Genomic DNA, 18,785 nt, shown 5'->3' with positions numbered 1-18,785 from the left:
TGTTTAGTAGGTTACACATTAATTAAATTAATATCTTTTTGATAAGGAGATGCAAAATCTATGGAAATAAGTATAGTTGGAGTGTCTATCTATGATTCTAGAACAACTGCATCTCTGCATGACTTTGACGGGCAGGTAAAGAATTACCATGAGTGCTATAATTAAATTATAGGCTATTTATTATATTTTGGCAATTCACCCTTAAGTGGGTGAAATGGGGGAAGGTGACGGTAATGAACATGGGTTTTTATCCCATGTTTTTGAAATAATTTACTAGGTTACGTGTTCACAACACCGGTGATGTATTAATTAGGATGAATGATCGGCTACAGATAACGCCAGGTGGAAATTGACGTTGTCTACCCAGTGTCTCATAATAATTATTGAACTTTTTGTGACAACGGGTAACTGCTTCCGCCAGGCAGAGTTCCTGTGTTCCGGTCTGAAGGGCATTTTTGCCGATATAGTTACAGGCACGTAAGGCTTAACTATGGGTCTCATAAGAAAGCTCAGGATCAGTCAGCAGGCGATGGTGGACGTTTAAACTTAAAGTACGCTCGTATAAGGAGATCCGTAAAAGAAGCGGAGTTTCCGACGTAGCTTAAAGAGCCGCGAGGCTAAAGGGGAAGTGGGCGCCACAAAGCTCGTTGAACGGAAATGTTGGAATGGTGGCCTCGTACCAGGAAACGCAGCGTTAGTAGACCCCACATGAGGAAGACGAATGACATCAAGCAACACGCAGGGAGCACACAAGACCGTGGTATTTGGAACACCCTACAAAAGATCTATGTCTAGCAGTGGCCGTCCATTGACATGATGATAGTCATGTAGTACTTTGGAGGACGCGTTCGTTGTATGCCATGCGAGATTTGCTCTGTTCATAGGCCATGATTTTGTATTTACTATTAGGTAACGTTCGTACACCCGAAGGCACAGGGCAGGGCACAGCACTTCTCTCTTACAGCAAGAGTGCTGTAAGAGAGAAGTCCTGTGCCCTGCTGTGGGTCAGTTATAGGCTGTGGATGATGATTGAGACACAATACAGTTGGCGACAGACGGCTCTCTGAGAAAGTTACGGAATCTGCTGGCTGCAGGTATTTTAACAATCACACGTAAACACTGCACTGCCACGAACGGCAAACGTGACTGAACAATAGTTTCAAGTTTATTTCGAGTAAACTGACTGATATAAATATCTCTGGAGCGTGCCGTCCCCTCCCTTAGTTTAAGTCAGCTATTCTTTCTATTTATGTATCTAATTTTGAAGTCACATCTTATCTTTGGATACATTTAGAGTAGACAAAGGTACTGTAAATTAGCTGATGATTTCGTAAGTTTTCTCCATCTACATAAATAAACTAGCAGTATCACGGGGTTTTAAGTTAAGGGTCCTAAGGGTCGTAGTGTGATGGTAAGTATTAAATATCCTTCCTTAAGTATGGGGCATGACATTTTCTACATCAAATATTACATAGAAAATAGTTTTCGGTACCGTAGTTCCAGTGATAAGCACGTTTTCAACATCAACATAAAAAACGTACTTAAACTCCCGCTTTTTTATGTTAGTAAATAAAAAGTGTATGTGTAAGATTTTGGAATGAATAAGCTCATATTATTATGATTACTATACGTCCAATTAGTTTTGAAATCTTTGCTTATCTATCTTATGAACGATTGGACCGATTTTAGTGGTATTATTTACTGGAGTAAGATCGGCCTCTTTTGTTCCGAAAACCCACATCTACATCGGTGAAAAAAGGCCTTTGGATATTTGTATGAAAGTAAAAAAGAGACATTAATTATTATTGTACAACCCATTATAGAGAGTAAAGTTATTTTGTTAATTCCGTTACCATCGTCGTATGTAGTTAGATAAATTAGTAGTAGTCTTGTAGTAATTAGTAGTGTAAAAAAAATTGGTGCAAAATGCAATCATGCAAGAGAAATAAATAATATTACATAGAAAATACCAATAATGAAAGAATACGACGCAAATACGATTAGAACGCAAGACCAACGAGCTCCTACCTGAATCATGAGAGTACTTAAAATAATAAGGATCCGTAGTTATACTCAGGGACTTTTTTGAGTGCGGGCTTATGTTCAAACTCAACAATGTACCTACCTATTAATATTCTGAGAGCGCGACGGTCTCGCGCATTAATTAAAGGCAATATTGTATCAGCCAACGATCAAGTAACTAACAATTCATGATTTATTTTTGTAACGAACTCCATAAATGACACGAGTGCACTAAACGATATAACGCATTATACAAAGTAACAGCAGACTGGAGCTTTCAAACCAAATTTACTCCGAAGATCAAAACAGAATTGCTGACAGAAATAACAGCGATCTTTGCTGGGAAAACGCGTCATGTATAATATAGACAATACTTATTTTGTAAGCCATGTTTGTGGCTTACAAAATAAGTATTCCAAGGTCTTAAAGCCAAGCAAAAGAGATTTGTAAAAAAGCTTACAAAATGTTTTTTTTAAACAGTCGTCGTGTAAATCAGAATACTTGATAAAAAATAATATTCCAATACAACAGGTTGTATTAAGGAAAATAGGTTGAAAATTAAGGAAAAATCATAAAATTTATAAAATCTTAAATCGCAGTCTTATTTGTAAATAAAAGAAATAATTAAATATACTACGACATTACACACATCGCCACCTAGCCCCAAAGTAAGCGTAGCTTGTGTTATTGGTACTAAGATAGCTGATAAATAATTCTATGAATATAATACACATAAATACTTATTATATACAGATAAACACCCAGACACTGAAAAACATTCATGTTCATCACAAAAACATTTTCCAGTTGTGGGAATCCAATCCACGGCCACGACTCAGAAAGCGGATTCGCTGCCCACTGCGCCAGTCGGCCGTCAAATGTATAAATATAGATAAGAAAATTTGACGTAAAAGCTTCGTGCATTCAGCCGAAGCTCGAAAGCCGTCGAGTGTAAGAAGGTTGATAAAGTAACGAAATACGAGAACATTCAAGCGAAGAATTTATTTTTGAGAGCATGAAAGATGTTCATTCACTTGGAAGTAGGTAGTTATTTGGAACTAGAAATCGGTCTGCCAAAGTCCATGTCCGATAAAAAAGTCGATTATATTAGTCGTCTAATGACTGATGCCGTCTAATGACAACCGATGGTTGTTCACGGCTGGTTATTCTCTGGTTTTGAAGGGATTTCTAAATACCATAATCTTACGCTTCTCTTGTTCAGCGATAAGTATCTATTAACTCTACGTTTTTCGGTACGGTATCGCCATTTCAGTACATTGGGATCCGATTGTCCATCGGTTCTCCGGTTTATGTGTCTCGGGCAGAACATTTGTTTTTTGACTGAATTTTCTCCTGATTGGTCTGGTGGGAGTTTGGCCCTACCTAACCCTAAATCGCCTGGCTTGGGTAACTAGCCTGTAGCTATAGGCTAGTTACCTAAGCCAGGCGATTTAGGGTTCGAGTACGATGTCGCGTACAAAATTATAGAATTATTAGCCCGCTATGATCACTTACCTACCAACTACTTAACTACCAGTCAAGGGCTAACTTTTAGTGGTTTTATGTAAAAAAGCTCGATATGCGAAGTCAGTTACTCTAGTTCTTATTTCAACCTCACTTCTGATTTCATTAAGTACGTACTGATACTTTTAGGATGGCTCTTGCCTACCGATTGACTGAGCTTTCTTGAGTGGCAAATATTACTGATTACGTTTCAACACTTTTGGTCTTCAAGAATAATTGAGAGACAAAATATTATTTATATTAATATCTTCCAATTAATTTCTGGTATGATCGATCGCGTGACCCTGCACGTGTACGGAAAGTCGAGACTGAGACCCCTCAAGTGAACTCGTTTAACAATTTAATGAATGAAATCCCTCTTGATACCGTAGACATCCGGTACAGGGACTATATTATGTTTAATTCAATCGAAACGTGTGATCCGAAAGCCTCGTTTTAAAACAAAGAACTTGATGTTAAGCGCTTTCGTAACCTTCGTAACCTTAGTTGGAATCTAGCATTTTTAATTTCCATTTGACATTACTTTTCTATTTTATTTAGAAATGTGACAAGTATTCACGGAAAGTCTTTATAAAAAGGTACCTAATTTGACCAGCTGCTTCCAAATTTCTAAATGCAGTAATCTGTAATAGTAGGTAAACATCAATTATTTTGTATTCTTCAAATCAATTATTAAAAGGCTAATAATATTGTTTCACTAAAGGTTGTCGGTATTTTTTCGAAGCGAGCGACCAATCATTGATTAATCTCGGAGTAAACAGATAAAGCAAATGTTAAGCAAGTAATTTTCTTTTAAAGTTTCAAAGTATGTTTACGTCTGGATGGCTCGAGACGTCTCACTACCAAATATCACTAACAGCTGATATAAGTTGAGTCCGGGCGCGCCTTAGGCACGATCGATTCTCACCCCACGCACCCCGCTTCTCCTCGAGACACCCATGTCTCTCACTTTCACGTTTTCCTTACCCTCGCTTTTGTGTAGTGTAGGTACGCCAACCTTTTAATTTTTTTAGGATTTTCCTACCATGTAATACCAGGTAATATCAACTCAAACAGAATTATCAGAACACACCATGCAAGTTCTGCATATCAGATTATTGAAACGAGACGATATCAAAACACAGTTTCTTGATACGAGTGAGATAACATCATGCAGTTAGAGATGAGAGTGCATGTTACTTTTTTTGAATATTTCACTATATATACGTTGAAGGCACTTATGAATAATCATGTGTATATGAATTTAATTTTTGTTTTGTTATCTTGCAACATAATGTGATAGCACAGAAGTATAAGAAGTACACAAAGGAAAATGTATGTAGAAAAGACATTAGACGTCCTGATTCGATCTTTACACTGATGGATATCCGTCTCTGCGTAGGTACAATCCGTTATAATTTCTAGCTCTACTTTTACTTATTACAAGCGAGGCGCAAGCTTGATGGATGGCGAACTAGGAAACTCCGATGCAGAAAACGCTTTGTCTTCCGAGCTCTTTGTTGTGGAACTTTTTATTTTAGGGTGCTCCCTCACCGGGAGCATTCACGTGTACTGTAACATTATAGATTCGTCTTTGAGCATTACATTACAATTCTACCTCCCTGACGCTCCCTCACCGGGAGCATTCACGTGTACTGTAACATTATAGATTCGTCTTTGAGCATTACATTACAATTCTACCTCCCTGACTGACGAGTATTTGCGTGTAATGTAATATTGATTCGACTTTGAGCATTTTCAGCATTTCATAGCAAGATGTCAGACGAAGCGGTCGTTGTGCTGAGTGCGGCAATATTAATTCGACATTGTTATTTACGTAAAAAAAAAACACAGAAGAAACGATATTGGTGTCATGAATTATATCAAAACCGGCAAAATACAGGCGGTTTGGATATTTTAGAAAGAATCAACCGACCCATAAGTAAACTTAAAATGTTTTTAAGAATCTCTTCTTCGGATTTTGAACACTTAATAAATCTCATTGGACCATATGTTAAAAAAGAAGATACTAATTATAGACAAGCAATAACAGTGCAAGAAAGATTAGCTGTTACGTTACGATTTTACGCATCTGGTGATTCTTATTCAAGCTTGCAGGTTACTTTTAGAATGTCCAATCAGATTATAAGTTGTATTATCAAAGAAGTGAGTGAAGCTATAATTGGATGTTTAAAAGAAAATATACTGGTGAGTTTATTAATCTAGTTTATTAATCAATCAGATCTCCAAATTCACGCATAAACCCCTCACTTTCTTGGCTATTAATACTGGCTTCAGGCGAAGAAAGTTGGGCGTCTGCAGTGGATGGAACTGCTGCTGGTGAGGGTGTACTTTGGAGGCCTGATGGTCCAGCATGGTTTGATTCATTACGCGAAAGTTGAGAATCAGGAGTCCAATATCCATGTTGCTGGTACATGTACTCATATTCACCGCGATCGGCACTAAACAAGATATTGGAAATGTGGTGCTGTACACAGGCCCTAGTATTTTGAGAGTACGTCTTGAGTTTTTCAGTAATAAATTTCCCAAAAGTAGTGCATTCATCCGATTTAGCAGAAGTAAAGTCTTGCAAAATTTGGAAAGTCGAGTGCATTATTTCATCACTTCCATCCACCTTCGCTTTTTTCCGTTGTGGTGCATCAGGATTTTCAGGTGGCTTGTTGCGAGTCTCCTGCAAGTCTTGTGTCCCAGGTTCACAAGGAATCTAAAACAAGGTTTTTTTTTTCAGTTACCTAGCATACCAGATGGTTGGCTAAATTTGGCTGAAAACTTCAATAACCAGTGGAATTTCCCTCATTGTGTCGGCGCTATAGATGGCAAACATGTAGTCCTGCAAGCCCCATACAGAAGTGGAAGCGATTACTATAATTTTAAAGGTTTTTTTAGTATAGTTCTATTTGCGGCTGTGGATTCAAATTACAATATAATATATATAAACTGTGGCTGTCAAGGGAGAATCTCTGATGGAGGAGTATTTAATAATTGTAATTTGTATACTAAAATGCAGAATAAATCTTTGAATCTACCACAGCCAAGAGCATTGCCGATGCGGAACAAAGAAATTCCTTATTATTTTATTGGGGATGAAGCTTTCGCATTATCAGAAAATATAATGAAAGTGTATTCAGGACATCATCGTAAAGGAACAAAGGAGAGAATTTATAATTACAGACTTTGTAGAGCACGGAGAGTAGTCGAAAATGTGTTTGGCATTATGTCAGCAGTTTTCCGAGTGTTGCGGAAACCCATGTTATTGCAACCAGAAAATGCTACTTTAGTAGTTAATGCCATAGCACACCTACATAACTTCTTAGGGCCGCCGTACACGGACTGCTTCAAGCAGTTGAGACCGACTGCTTAAAGCCGCGACCGCGCAGTGAACTATAGTCATTCATTCGCTGCCGTACACACGACTGCTCGAGCAGTCGCGACCGCTTCAAGCCGTCAACTGCATGATGAAATTCCATCGTGCCGTCGACCGCTCGCGAGCGGTTGCGAGGCATACACCGACTGCTCGAGCCGTTGACTGCGCTAGAGCAGTCGACAGCTCTCCGACTTCCCTCTCCCCCCCGCCCTTTGCGGCCTCGCGGCGTCTGTTTTCTCATTTGCCGGCTGTTTTTTGAACATGGAGGGCGTGTGCGATAGTGATGCCCTTATTAGCGCAATTAAAACGCAAGAACTTATTTGGAACTATAAACTTAAGGAACACAGCGACAAAATAAAGAAGAACAATGCATGGGCAATTATTTGTGCCCAAGTAATTGAGAACTTTGATGAAAAACCAGTTGAAGAAAAAAATCAAATCGGTAAGTAAAAAAGTCAGTCATTTAACACACACATTTATTATTTTATTTATTATTAAAAAACAGACTGGTAACAATATAATAGTTGTTTTGCTTCTTATTATATTTTTAATATTTAAAAGAATACAGAGGCTATGTTATACGGACGGCGCCCTTTTGATTTATATCATATTCCATTGCCAATCTAGTTTGCCTTCTTCGCTCACAAAGTAATTAGCAAATTCTTCACGGATTGTTGTTAACATAGGTCCACCTGGACGAACTTGCTGGGTTGAATGTATTATAGAATAAGGAAGACCCTCAAACGTATCCTCAAATTTATTTCCATCTCGTTGTTTTACGTAGTTGTGAAGAACACACGATGATTTTACTATATCCACTGCGAAATCAACGTTGACGTTGAGTGGTCTATGAAAGATCCGCCATTTATTAGCTAATATGCCAAACGTGCATTCAATATATCGCCTCGCACGTGATAACCGATAGTTAAAAATTTTTTTTTTCTCTGGTAAATTCTTGCCACCATATGGACGCATTAAATTTTCCTGCAAGCTAAACGCTTCATCCCCAATAAACACATTCGGTAATAACGGTCCATTTTGTGATATTGCAGAAGGTGGAGGTATATTTAACTTTTTTTCTTGTAACATTTTATATAGACAACTCTCTTCGAAAATAGTCGAGTCAGCGTGCCTTCCATATGAGCCTATATCCACGAAAGTGAACATATGATTACTATCACATACTGCTAGAAGTATTATCGAAAAATAATTTTTATAGTTATAATATGACGATCCACTTTGCGCGGGTTGTATTATTCTAATATGTTTGCCATCAACGGCACCGAGGCAGTTCGGAAACTGAGCATTTTTTTTGAAACCATTTATTATGTCTTTCCATTTATCTTTAGTTAGTTGTTCCATACACATATCCTTCATATGTATCCATATATTTCTGCAAACATCCCTCACTATCTTACCTATTGTTGTTGATGCTATTCTAAAACTATATTGCAAATCCATAAATGTACATCCAGTTGCCAAATACCTGTAAAACATATTTATAAATCAATCAATTATACTAACTTATATTTTTTTGTTGTTACAGCCATGTTAATACAGAAAAAATGGAAAACATTAAGAGATGGATACACCAGATATGCTAAAAAAATTAAACCAAAGAGTGGTTCAGCAGCCCTCAACATTCGGCCATATGCATATTATCAGCAGATGTCTTTTTTAAAGGCAATAATAGAAGATAGACCCGACAAAACAAATAGTTTACAAGAGAGTGAGCACACTGAAATTACGTCCGGAGAAACCGAAAATGGTCAAAATAAAATACCCAGAGAAAGAAACAAAAGAAAATTAACTACTAAAATCACAGATGAGAACGTCTTAATTGAAAAATTATCCAAACGTTTAGATGAAAAAACGCAGAATTCGCGCATTGATAATGAAGATGAAGATAAATTGTTTTTACTATCATTAGTTGGCGAATTCAAAAAAATTAATGAGCATTATAAATTAGATGCTAAGACCGAAATACTTAACGTAGTGAAATACTTTAAAGGGATGACAAATCACACATATCCTTCGAGTTATGGTGACAGGGGATATTCATCGTTTAATGATTATCGTGGACCATGGGGTTATAATACTGGCCCCTCTACCTCTACATCAGTGCCTGGTCCCTCTAGATCAGCAACCGGCCCCTCTACATCAATGGCTGATGACCAAAATTCTCAATTTGAAGACCTTTCATCATGTTCTGTAATGTCCGATGATGTAATTTCCAATATTTTTAATGAATAAAAATTTTAATAATTACTATATATTTTTCTTACCTCAATGTTACTGCTAGTCTTTCTTCAGGTTCGATACTTCTCCTCATAATTGTGTCTTCCCGTTTAATGTGAGACTTTAGTATATTATACAATTCATCAAACGAAGACTTTGACATTCTAAAATAGTTGAAAAATTTTTCTTCATCACTTCTAAGTTCCATAAACAAATGATGGAATTGTCCACGTTGTTCTCTTAATTGCAAAATTGGATGAACCCAAAATTTTCTCTTTTGACGTCGCCGCCGTCGTCTCCGCCTGAGCAGGAGCAGCAAAAGCAGTGCTTCCTCGTCAGAATCCATGACTCGACTGTGGTAGAAAATCAACTGCTCGAGCAGTTGAGTCGTAGCTCGAGCAGTCAACAACCGACAGCTCAAGCAGTCGACGCCGACCGCTCGAGCGGTCCGTGTATTTCACTCAGCCGCTAACTGCTCGAGCAGTCCGTGTACGGCGGCCCTTACGAAGAAATCGGCGAAGTAGGGATTTGTACACACCTCCGGGATCTTTTGACAGGGACAATTTAGGAGTAATCACACCAGGATCTTGGAGGGCTGATACCGAAGAAAATGCTGGTTTAATGGATTTGGATGAACAACAAGAAGCAGCACAAATAGTTCCTCAAGAGATACGTGAAGAAATTAGTAATTATTGTTCGCAAGAAGGAGCAGTACCATGGCAAAACGAATATGCTTAATGTTTATTAATGTCCTGCTTTATTTAGCCTTGATAGGTTAAAAAATATTTAAAACCTGTGTAAACAGATATTAAATGTAATATACATAATATACTAACTGAATCTGTTGTCTTCCGTGGTTCATATCTGTCCAGTATAAATGATAAAGCTGCATATGCGAACCAGGTACTAGTATATACTTCTTCTGCACCTGAAATATAGATTATGTAATATGTACTGAATTGAATAAATTAATAAATAAATAAATAAATAAATAAATGGTGAAGGCACCTATAGTCCACTTGTTTAGGTATGCGGATGCCCAGTTTTGAAGTGTAATCAACATTGATCAAGATCATTTCTAATCAAGTTTACATTTTTTCTAAACAAATGGCCTATAGTGAAGGTATCATCAACAAACAAAACATGCCCTAGGTACACACGAGTCGTGTGGAATGTGACCTCTCCGCCACTCACACTCACCCCTTGCTTGTCACAGTTATTGTCATGACTAAAGTAGATGTAGGTACATAAATAAAATATGTTACCCACCTTTTCCGGTTCCTGAAGCACTTTTTTTCATTTTGCTCTTTTCTCTTCTAAGAGATGCTAACAGGCTTGTGATTTTCTTTTGACATTCTTCTACGGTTATTCCAAATTGATCCGATAATTTCACCCAACCGTCTTGTTTTATTATTTTATTAAAGTGTTGAGGATGCTTAGGGTCCCATAATTCCCTGATTTCCCTATATTTTTCTATGAATAATAGAGTCTTCTCTTTGTCCCAAGCCATTACTTAAATTTACAACTGTCCGTGACGCCAAAAAAATCTCCGAAGCGTCAGAAACACTTTATGACAACGTGCGTTCACTTCACTGTCACGTAGGCTACTGAGCGGGCGGGCGGGGGGCTAGGGGCAGTGAAGCCCCCCGCCCGCCCGCTGAAGCTGTGAAGCGCATTGATGTTACAAGTTGTATCAAGATATTACACATTGTATCAATACAAGGTGCGCATTGTAATGCTCGGTTCTCCTCCTTCACTGATGTATGCCCGTTTTGTATCATTACAAGGTGCGCATTGTAATGCTCGGTTCTCCTCCTTCACTGATGTAATGCTCAAATCTGTAACGTTACATAACACGCGAATGCTCCCGGTGAGGGAGCACCCTTATGTATCGGTTAATCAACCTTAACAGTGCTAAAAACTTTTCCCACGATCGTTTTAACTCCGACATTTGTGTCAATAAAGTTAGCAAGCGCATTGTTTGCACGTTTTAAATAACAAGTGGGCTGTTTAACTTCGTAGGTTTCATGTTTGGCAAAGCGATCATTGATTTAACATAACATTGTATAAAAAAAACTAAATTTATTTATCAAATGGGTCTATAAGACTTAAAACATAAAGTCTGCCTGATTTCTCATTTTGAAATTTCGACTTCAGCTCCGCAGCTCGTTGATTTATGTCAGTAACTGTAGACTTATTTATTTATACATTCTACGAATTACACCATATTATTTCATAACGTAGAGATATTCCAAGCATAGCTCTCTCCATCGCTCGCTGTGTGACTGAAGTTTCTTATAAGGCCCATAAATGCTCATATATGTTTACAATGTTACGCATTAATGTTTTGAGACAATCATCTTTGGCAACACGCACTGTCTGAATACTTTAATCTTTAGGCACAATTTGGGCGAAAGGAAATCTCTTAGCTTCCCGAACGAAGGTCTCGTATACCTATAGTAGTACTTTGTGCGAATATTAACACAAATATACGGTTATGTCACCTTAATTACTTCTTTTTACTTATTTTTTAAGGGCCTCCTCATACGAGAGATTTTTTCTCTAGTGGTCTAGATCCCTATGCTTTAAGAACGGACACCACGTAAACCTCTTTAACGCACGTGTGTTGAACAACATCAAATTCCAAACCCGCTTTTGGAGAATTTTCTTACAGAAAAACCTAGTAGGTACTCCGAAAAACTCGTAATCTCTAGACAAACATGCATAACCACTAAGTTAATTATTCTATTTATATCATCTATGCACGGTGCATTTTTTCTTCGTTCAACAACGACTCAATAATCTGTGCTATGTCTACTAGGTACTATTCATTGGTGAAAATAATAGTTTGGTTTACAAGATGCATCCTTTATCAAGTGCCAGCTGCGCAGTGCGGTGGCGGTTTTAATTCAATCGATTGTTGTTGTTACATGCAGCAAAAAATATTCGAATTGGAATTCGATAAGCTGCTTCGAAATTTCTAAATTCAGAAATTAATGTTATATTTTTTTATGACTGGTGTAGTAAACTAAAATTATTTTGAATTTTGCTTAGATTAAGAAATCATGGTATATGTATATATATACATAATATGATTTTGCTAATTCCTTTTTATTATTCGTTCTTTGCAGGTGATCGCGCTGATATGCGGGCTGCTGGTAGTGATACTGATGGTCTTGGGGCTGGCTTCGGCCGACTGGCTGATGGCGGCGGGCTGGCGGCAAGGTCTGTTCATGCACTGCATCGACCCTGAGGCGCCCACGCCGCTCCCCTTCGACATAACCGCGCAACCCGGTTGCTATGCTGCAAGACCTGCACCTTATATTAAGTGAGTTATTTGCTAATAATTTTGCACGGGTAGCCAAGACATATATTTCTAATATACCATATGTATGCATATACAACGTGTAACAGAATCAGAAATAATATTGAAATAATATTTAAGTATATTTCAAAAGGAATCACACCCTGTAAAAATATTAAATCAAAAGAAGCCTATTTATATTTCCATACAAAAGAATTCAAAACATTTTAAGTGTTTACCTATGACGACCCTATTGAAGATAAAAGACTGACATGCGCTACGCGACGCGTATCTAACAAAGTGAAGGAGTCACATGATTTTAATTTTGCATGTGATGTTAGGGCTGTATCTGATTTCGTTCAGTATAAACTATGGCAGTAGTTTACTATAAAACTATTGGGTTTTCGGTTTTACAAATAAGTCTCAGATACAGTACATAATGTAACTTTAAAGCCTGCCAAGTATTATTTTGGTTTTCATTTATACGTTGTATATATATTTTACCACCTACCATGCATCTATAGCATTTATTTACGCCTTTGGTTGCTACGCTACGCTATATAGATATAGCCGCCAAATTGTACATTCTATTTGTGCTCTTCTGTTGTACACTCTATTGAAATTGAATTTTTGTGAATTTTCCCTCTGGTGTACAATAAAAATGTAGGTGTATATTCAAATAGTTTGTATTCCAATAGGCCCATAGAAGGACATTCAGCCTATAACAGTTTACTGTTGAACTTAAGGCTTCTCCTATACTCATAAACTCTGGGCAGACGGGTGGTTGATCTCATCAGATCGTAGTAGTAGCACAGAAGACGCTGCAACCACGGCATCTATGCAATGAAGCTAGCGTATAGTATAGTATCTTAGTTGACACGAAATTTAGCTAGACACTGTGGAAAGTAGCTACCTAATAACCTGTTAAATCTATATTTATACATAAATCTATATTTCGGAAACCTTAGTTTCCAACTGAGTTCATTTCAACTCGACTGGCAGATACAATAACGTAATGTATAATAATGGTTTAGGCGGTATTTGATGGCAACTTTCCACAGTGGCTAGCTAAATTTGTTAACTGAGATACAGAGATTACACTTGCCGATCTCGGCTATTATTGCTAGAATCATAAAAGATAATCCGTATAGTTTTTTTTAATGTGTCAATCTTGTTTAGGGCCGCAGCAGGACTTTGCGTGGCGACGCTAGCAGCGGATGTGTGCGGTGCACTGCTGACGGGACTGGGGCTGCGCTCCGCCGACCACCGCACCAAGTTCCGCTACTACAGGTTCGCGGTCCTAGCCATGGCTCTTGCACGTACGTATCATACCATACTACTGTATCACAAGATTTGCTCGCTCGCATTTAGGTATCGTTTCGAGCATTGAACTCTAATGTCCATCGTTTTAGAGTCGCAAATCCTTTGTTTTATAAATGTTCTGCCAAAAGCCCGAGCTAAATAATCGCGAAAATGGCTTATTTGAGCTTTAATGCAATGGAAATAAGATAAATTTTACTCTGATGTTCAACTATTTCGAGCAACCAAATCTTAAACTTGACGCTATGCTACAGCACACAATGACGTGCACTGGGTGTCGATCAGAAGGGTTAGCATGCGCACCACAAGAAAATTATGTCCATCCTTTATCTCGTCTATCTGTACAGAAAAAATACGAGTAACGGGTAGATATAAATGTAATTATCTTGTGGCACGCAAGTCTGCTATTGCAATTGTATCTCAGTGGTCGATTATAACAAATCCTACTAAAAGAAAAAAAATTAAAGACATTTATTTTATAAAATAAAATAGAGAGTGTACCAAAGATTCAAAAAAGTTTTTTTCTTAAATAATTCCATCATTGTATCCATCATTTTTAGCCTGAATAAATGATTATTATTATTATTATTATAATTCATGTTGAAAAAAACTTTTAGTGTTGGTACCAACAGAAATAGTGTAATAAGTAAACGTTTTAATTTTTTTTTACACAAAGTAAAATATCACACTAACAGCTTCTTGGTTAATAAATATTTTTTAATTTATTTATTTTCATTGCTAGTTATTGCAATTGATCCCCACTGTATTATTGTAATAGAAAACTTGGGCTCCAAGGTCTTGGGTCCATGCTGTCAGGTGACATCAATTGAAAACACCCGAAATAGTGTATAATCATTTATGCCGGGTAAACACTTACAAATCTCGATACAATAGTGATCGATGTGAGAGAGATAGTAATAATTTTATTAACTTTTAATTTAGTTAAGATATTTGTGTACAAAGTATAGGGGCCATTATCGTGTCAGAATTGAGCTGAATTCTCACGAGCTCTAATAGACGTAAAGTAAGAATTGTGCGGTTCTCATATATCGTCGCCTTTGTTCACGGTTTCGGGTTTCCGCCAAGTCTGTTGACTGTAGGCAGCCTACCGTGCACAGCGCGGTCACACTCGTTAACTGGTGTTAATGTCAATGTTGTTTGAAATGTCACGTATTGTTTCAGTTAAGGCTAGGCTGTTTCCTATTAATGTGAATTATATATTGGCGCGCCTTAGCTTTAAAATCGTCCAGTATGCCGTCCTGGCAAACGGCATGACGCTCTCTTATGCCGTCATGCCACGTTGACTATTGCAGAAATCACAGAGCATTTTTTTTTATTTCACTACTAGACTTGACTGCGATCTCACCTGGTAGTAAGTGAAGATGCAGTCTAAGATGGTAGCGACTAGCTTGTTAGAGAGTATGGTACCCCACATCTATACGGTTTCTACGCCACATCGCACCGGAACACTAAACCGCTTAGCAACACGTCTTTCTCGTTAGGGTGGTAGCCACTGCCAAAGTCTCTCAGCAGACATACAAATAATATTCCTTAGCTTGTTTATCTATTTCTATCAGCATATATTGTTCTATTCGTAGTCTTTAGTTAATATATTATAATAAAAGTATTAAGAAAAAAATCTACTACGTGTATTCTGTAGTTGTTTATATAATATTAAATAATAAATAAATAAATAATAAATTTTATTTCATTAACAATTACATTTATAACTTAATTATTACGCTGAGATCTCCTTTTAAGCATATAATATACTTGTACCAGGAGGTCTCGTTCTTCTATAACAAAAAATTGAATTATTATTTATTTATTAAATTGACTTATGTATAATAATAATATTAACTTGAATGTTTTACAAATGCAGGCATCCCGCGACGGTTAACTCTTTTCTACAATCTTTTTTACAATCATCACAAGCTTTTGTATAACTTGCTATGTTCGGATGAAAATTCATGGCTATCTTAGTTACGACATTTTAAAACGTACTAAATAGCCTCTCGAAGAGGGCGGACTAAAATCATATGGGTAATAATTAAAAGCAATACCAGGGAAGAATGTGAAAATTAAGTTAACGTCACCCCTAATTCAGTCAAGCAAATAAAATTACCATTTTTCTTCCTTAGGTCATTTATTTTTAACGGAAATGAACTAAATAGGAATTTCGACGAATTTTTCTTTATGTCTTCGTGGAAACTAAAGATATATATATTTTTAATGTATACTTAGATAAAATTTATTAGATAATAAAAGTATATGTTTTAGTAATGTGTAAATAATAAAAGCAAAAACATACAATGGCCCCGGATTTTTTTGAAGCAGTCTTTATCATATTTTGGTCAATCTCTATTACTCTGCTTACTCTTGTTCTCTATTAATTTACAATAAAAGATAATTTATAATCGTTTTCTTTATATTTCAGTAATGTGCATCCTGATAGCGCTAGTGATATACCCGGTCTGTTTTGCTGCAGAATTAAATCTGGGTATGTATATAAACGATATATATATAAATATGTATCTATTTATAAGATGACTGATGATTTCATCCTTAAACAGGCGGCCCAGTTACTAAGCAAAGCCAATCGATGCGTAGTCATGCTTGACATGCGGTGACATCCTACATTATAATTTACGATGAAACGCCATATGGTTTGTTTTTATATATTTTTTTATTTTACTACAAATTAGCCCTCGACTGCAATCTCGTCTTGTGGTAAGTTAGAATGTAATCTAAGAGTGGGTAATCTATTTTGTCGCGGGCGCCTGCCCGACCTCGTGCCGTGATACAGAAGAATTTAGTCTTATTGAGTATAGATCCTTAACCAAATATCTGTGATATTTTTTTCGGGATTCTTTGGATCCTCCAAAAAATATGAAAGTACACTTGGGCATTTAATATATATTGTAATTTATTTCTACAGTATATCATTCTCATAAGTACTTAAGAAATTATAATAACTCAAAGCGACCGAAAAAATATTATTATTACCGTTATTTCACTGACCCGAATCGCTTAGCCGCGTATTTTGTTAGTATTGTGTAGCGATAAGTCAGCTGCATACATTTTTCATAAATACATTCTATAATGAAAGACAGTAACTAAACTCTTCACACTCAATTTTATGCCCTTGCGAAGCCGGGGCGGGTAAAAATGAAGAAAAAGAATCTTTTACTTGAACATTAGGTACTGCAGCGTACGTATGTATATTTCGTTCATCAACGCCGAATTGTGGCCAAGGCTTGAATAGTATTTTACTGAAACATTTCTTCACATGAACTCATGGTGTCAAATAAAAATAATTTTCTAACTCAATGACGAACAACAAACTTAAAATTACAAAAATTTTAATTTTAAATTAAGAAATAAGTTAAAATAATAGGCGGTTTTTAATGTAACTGGATCTGTATAAACCTAAATTCTTGTGAATTAATTTATTATTATTATATACACTAAACTCTCACAAGATAAATATATACAAAGATCTGAACCCTTTATTAATAAACCTACTTAGATACATAGAGATAAATTAACTTAAATATTCATTACAAAAATAAATATTATACCGGGCGGCGGACTACACCCCGGCAGGGCAAACCAGACGGCCGGGAGTCAGCAGGACAGGTTAAGAAACCGGTGGACTATCCTAGCTGAGTCAAGAAACTTTGCTTTCTGCATCTTGGATGCGAGCGAACTACCAAGGAACCCCAGTCGCCTCAGATGGTGATTGAGGCTGACAGGGATTCAACCATTCACAGTAATAACAACAGTGATGGTTTAGTGGACCCCGCTTGCCATCACGATGACTTCGTGAGCCAGATCCAGCTTACGCCTTTTCTCAGTCTTAGCTCTCACACGGTTTTTGTCATACGGAATCGTGATGTCCTCTAAAAACACCCTCGACTGTGCCCAGTCCATTATTACGATGTCTGACTTATTAGCGAGGATCGCCCCGTAAGTAATTATAGATCGGTCCCAATAGAGCCCGACACCGTCGCGCTCGAGTACTGGCACCTTGTACTTGTAGTACGGCAAGCTACAATAGTTATAGTATACAAGAGTTTACCCGCGTTCAATTGTTAATTTGTTTTTCAAATAACAGCTTTCTATTTTCAAGTCACTTCAGAATTTTAATAAAGCTTTTGATAAGTTACCTCCTTGGTTTCCATGTTTCTGACTAAAAAATTGTTCCATTTTTAAATTACACGAATGAAATGAGTTAACCATGTAATTAATTTAGCCGCTGAACGTGTGCGTGTGTCGTACACGCACCCTGAAAGGGTAACATGTTAAAAGTTTGCTCATTTTAAATTATTGGTGTCAGGCAACAGGTCTGTTTGGGAGTTCGGCTGGGCATACGGCGTGGGTTGGGGCGCCGCCATCTTCCTTTTCGGCGCCGTCATACTGCTTCTTTGCGATAAAGAGAGCGAAGAGCTCTACTACAAGGAACGGAAAGTGAGTATCTGTTCGTCCAGTCTTGATTGTTTGTGGTGCAACTAAAAACTATAAGACATCGTATTGCACATACAGGTTGAATTTTCGGACGTTGCCAACATTTAAATTAAGATTAAGGCACCAGTATAGAGGTACGTTATTTAACATTGTCTAATTTATTAAGAGGTATTATCCCCCCGAAGGCGTTCGCGAATAACGCATTCAAGTATACAATTAATATTAAACGTTATATGTTATACTCTGCGAAAATCAGGACAATCTGAACGATGTAATTTATAATATTTATATTCCACTGTTTGGTGTGGAATATAAACATTGAATAATCTTCGGCTATGTACTCTCTACGCACGTTCCGCTCCGACAGTGGACGATCATCACGAGATGTTGACAATAAAAATAATGCTAAATGGGTATAGCAAATTAAGCTAAATGTTTATTGTAAAACTATGGAGAACCCTAACGTATGCAGGAATTCTCACGATGTTTTTCTTCACCTTTTAAGCAAGTGATATTTTAATTGCTTAAAACGCACACAATTTACAT

The 18,785-nt window shown here is 37.0% G+C and overlaps 4 protein-coding genes across 5 annotated transcripts in view; 2 read left to right on the top strand and 2 right to left on the bottom strand.

The window, feature by feature from the left end:
* The window catches only part of LOC120628539 (transmembrane protein 47), a 41,616-nt gene that overhangs the window by 12,513 nt on the left and 10,318 nt on the right, over positions 1-18,785 (top strand). For both annotated transcript variants that reach the window (XM_039896931.1, XM_039896932.1), the window contains exons 3-6: positions 12,280-12,476; positions 13,632-13,771; positions 16,210-16,272; positions 18,112-18,242. In XM_039896931.1, coding sequence (XP_039752865.1) covers positions 12,280-12,476; positions 13,632-13,771; positions 16,210-16,272; positions 18,112-18,242 — 531 coding nt within the window. The remainder of the gene's footprint in view (positions 1-12,279; positions 12,477-13,631; positions 13,772-16,209; positions 16,273-18,111; positions 18,243-18,785) is intronic.
* LOC120628538 lies at positions 5,594-10,776 on the bottom strand. The gene is made up of 3 exons (XM_039896930.1): positions 10,418-10,776; positions 9,985-10,076; positions 5,594-6,250 (listed from the first exon to the last, which is right to left on the bottom strand). The coding sequence occupies exons 1-3, from the start codon at positions 10,656-10,658 to the stop codon at positions 5,756-5,758; spliced, it is 828 nt and encodes a 275-aa protein (XP_039752864.1). The 5' UTR covers positions 10,659-10,776; the 3' UTR covers positions 5,594-5,755.
* LOC120628537 lies at positions 7,158-9,181 on the top strand. The gene is made up of 2 exons (XM_039896929.1): positions 7,158-7,352; positions 8,457-9,181. The coding sequence occupies exons 1-2, from the start codon at positions 7,172-7,174 to the stop codon at positions 9,161-9,163; spliced, it is 888 nt and encodes a 295-aa protein (XP_039752863.1). The 5' UTR covers positions 7,158-7,171; the 3' UTR covers positions 9,164-9,181.
* Positions 7,351-9,637, bottom strand: LOC120628536 (protein ALP1-like). The gene is made up of 2 exons (XM_039896927.1): positions 9,196-9,637; positions 7,351-8,396 (listed from the first exon to the last, which is right to left on the bottom strand). The coding sequence occupies exons 1-2, from the start codon at positions 9,492-9,494 to the stop codon at positions 7,511-7,513; spliced, it is 1,185 nt and encodes a 394-aa protein (XP_039752861.1). The 5' UTR covers positions 9,495-9,637; the 3' UTR covers positions 7,351-7,510.

Source organism: Pararge aegeria, chromosome 13 (assembly GCF_905163445.1).
Source record: "Pararge aegeria chromosome 13, ilParAegt1.1, whole genome shotgun sequence".
Lineage (NCBI taxonomy): Eukaryota > Metazoa > Arthropoda > Insecta > Lepidoptera > Nymphalidae > Pararge > Pararge aegeria.
The sequence above is the reverse complement of the archived record's forward strand: the minus strand, read 5'-3'. Positions and strand labels throughout refer to the sequence as shown.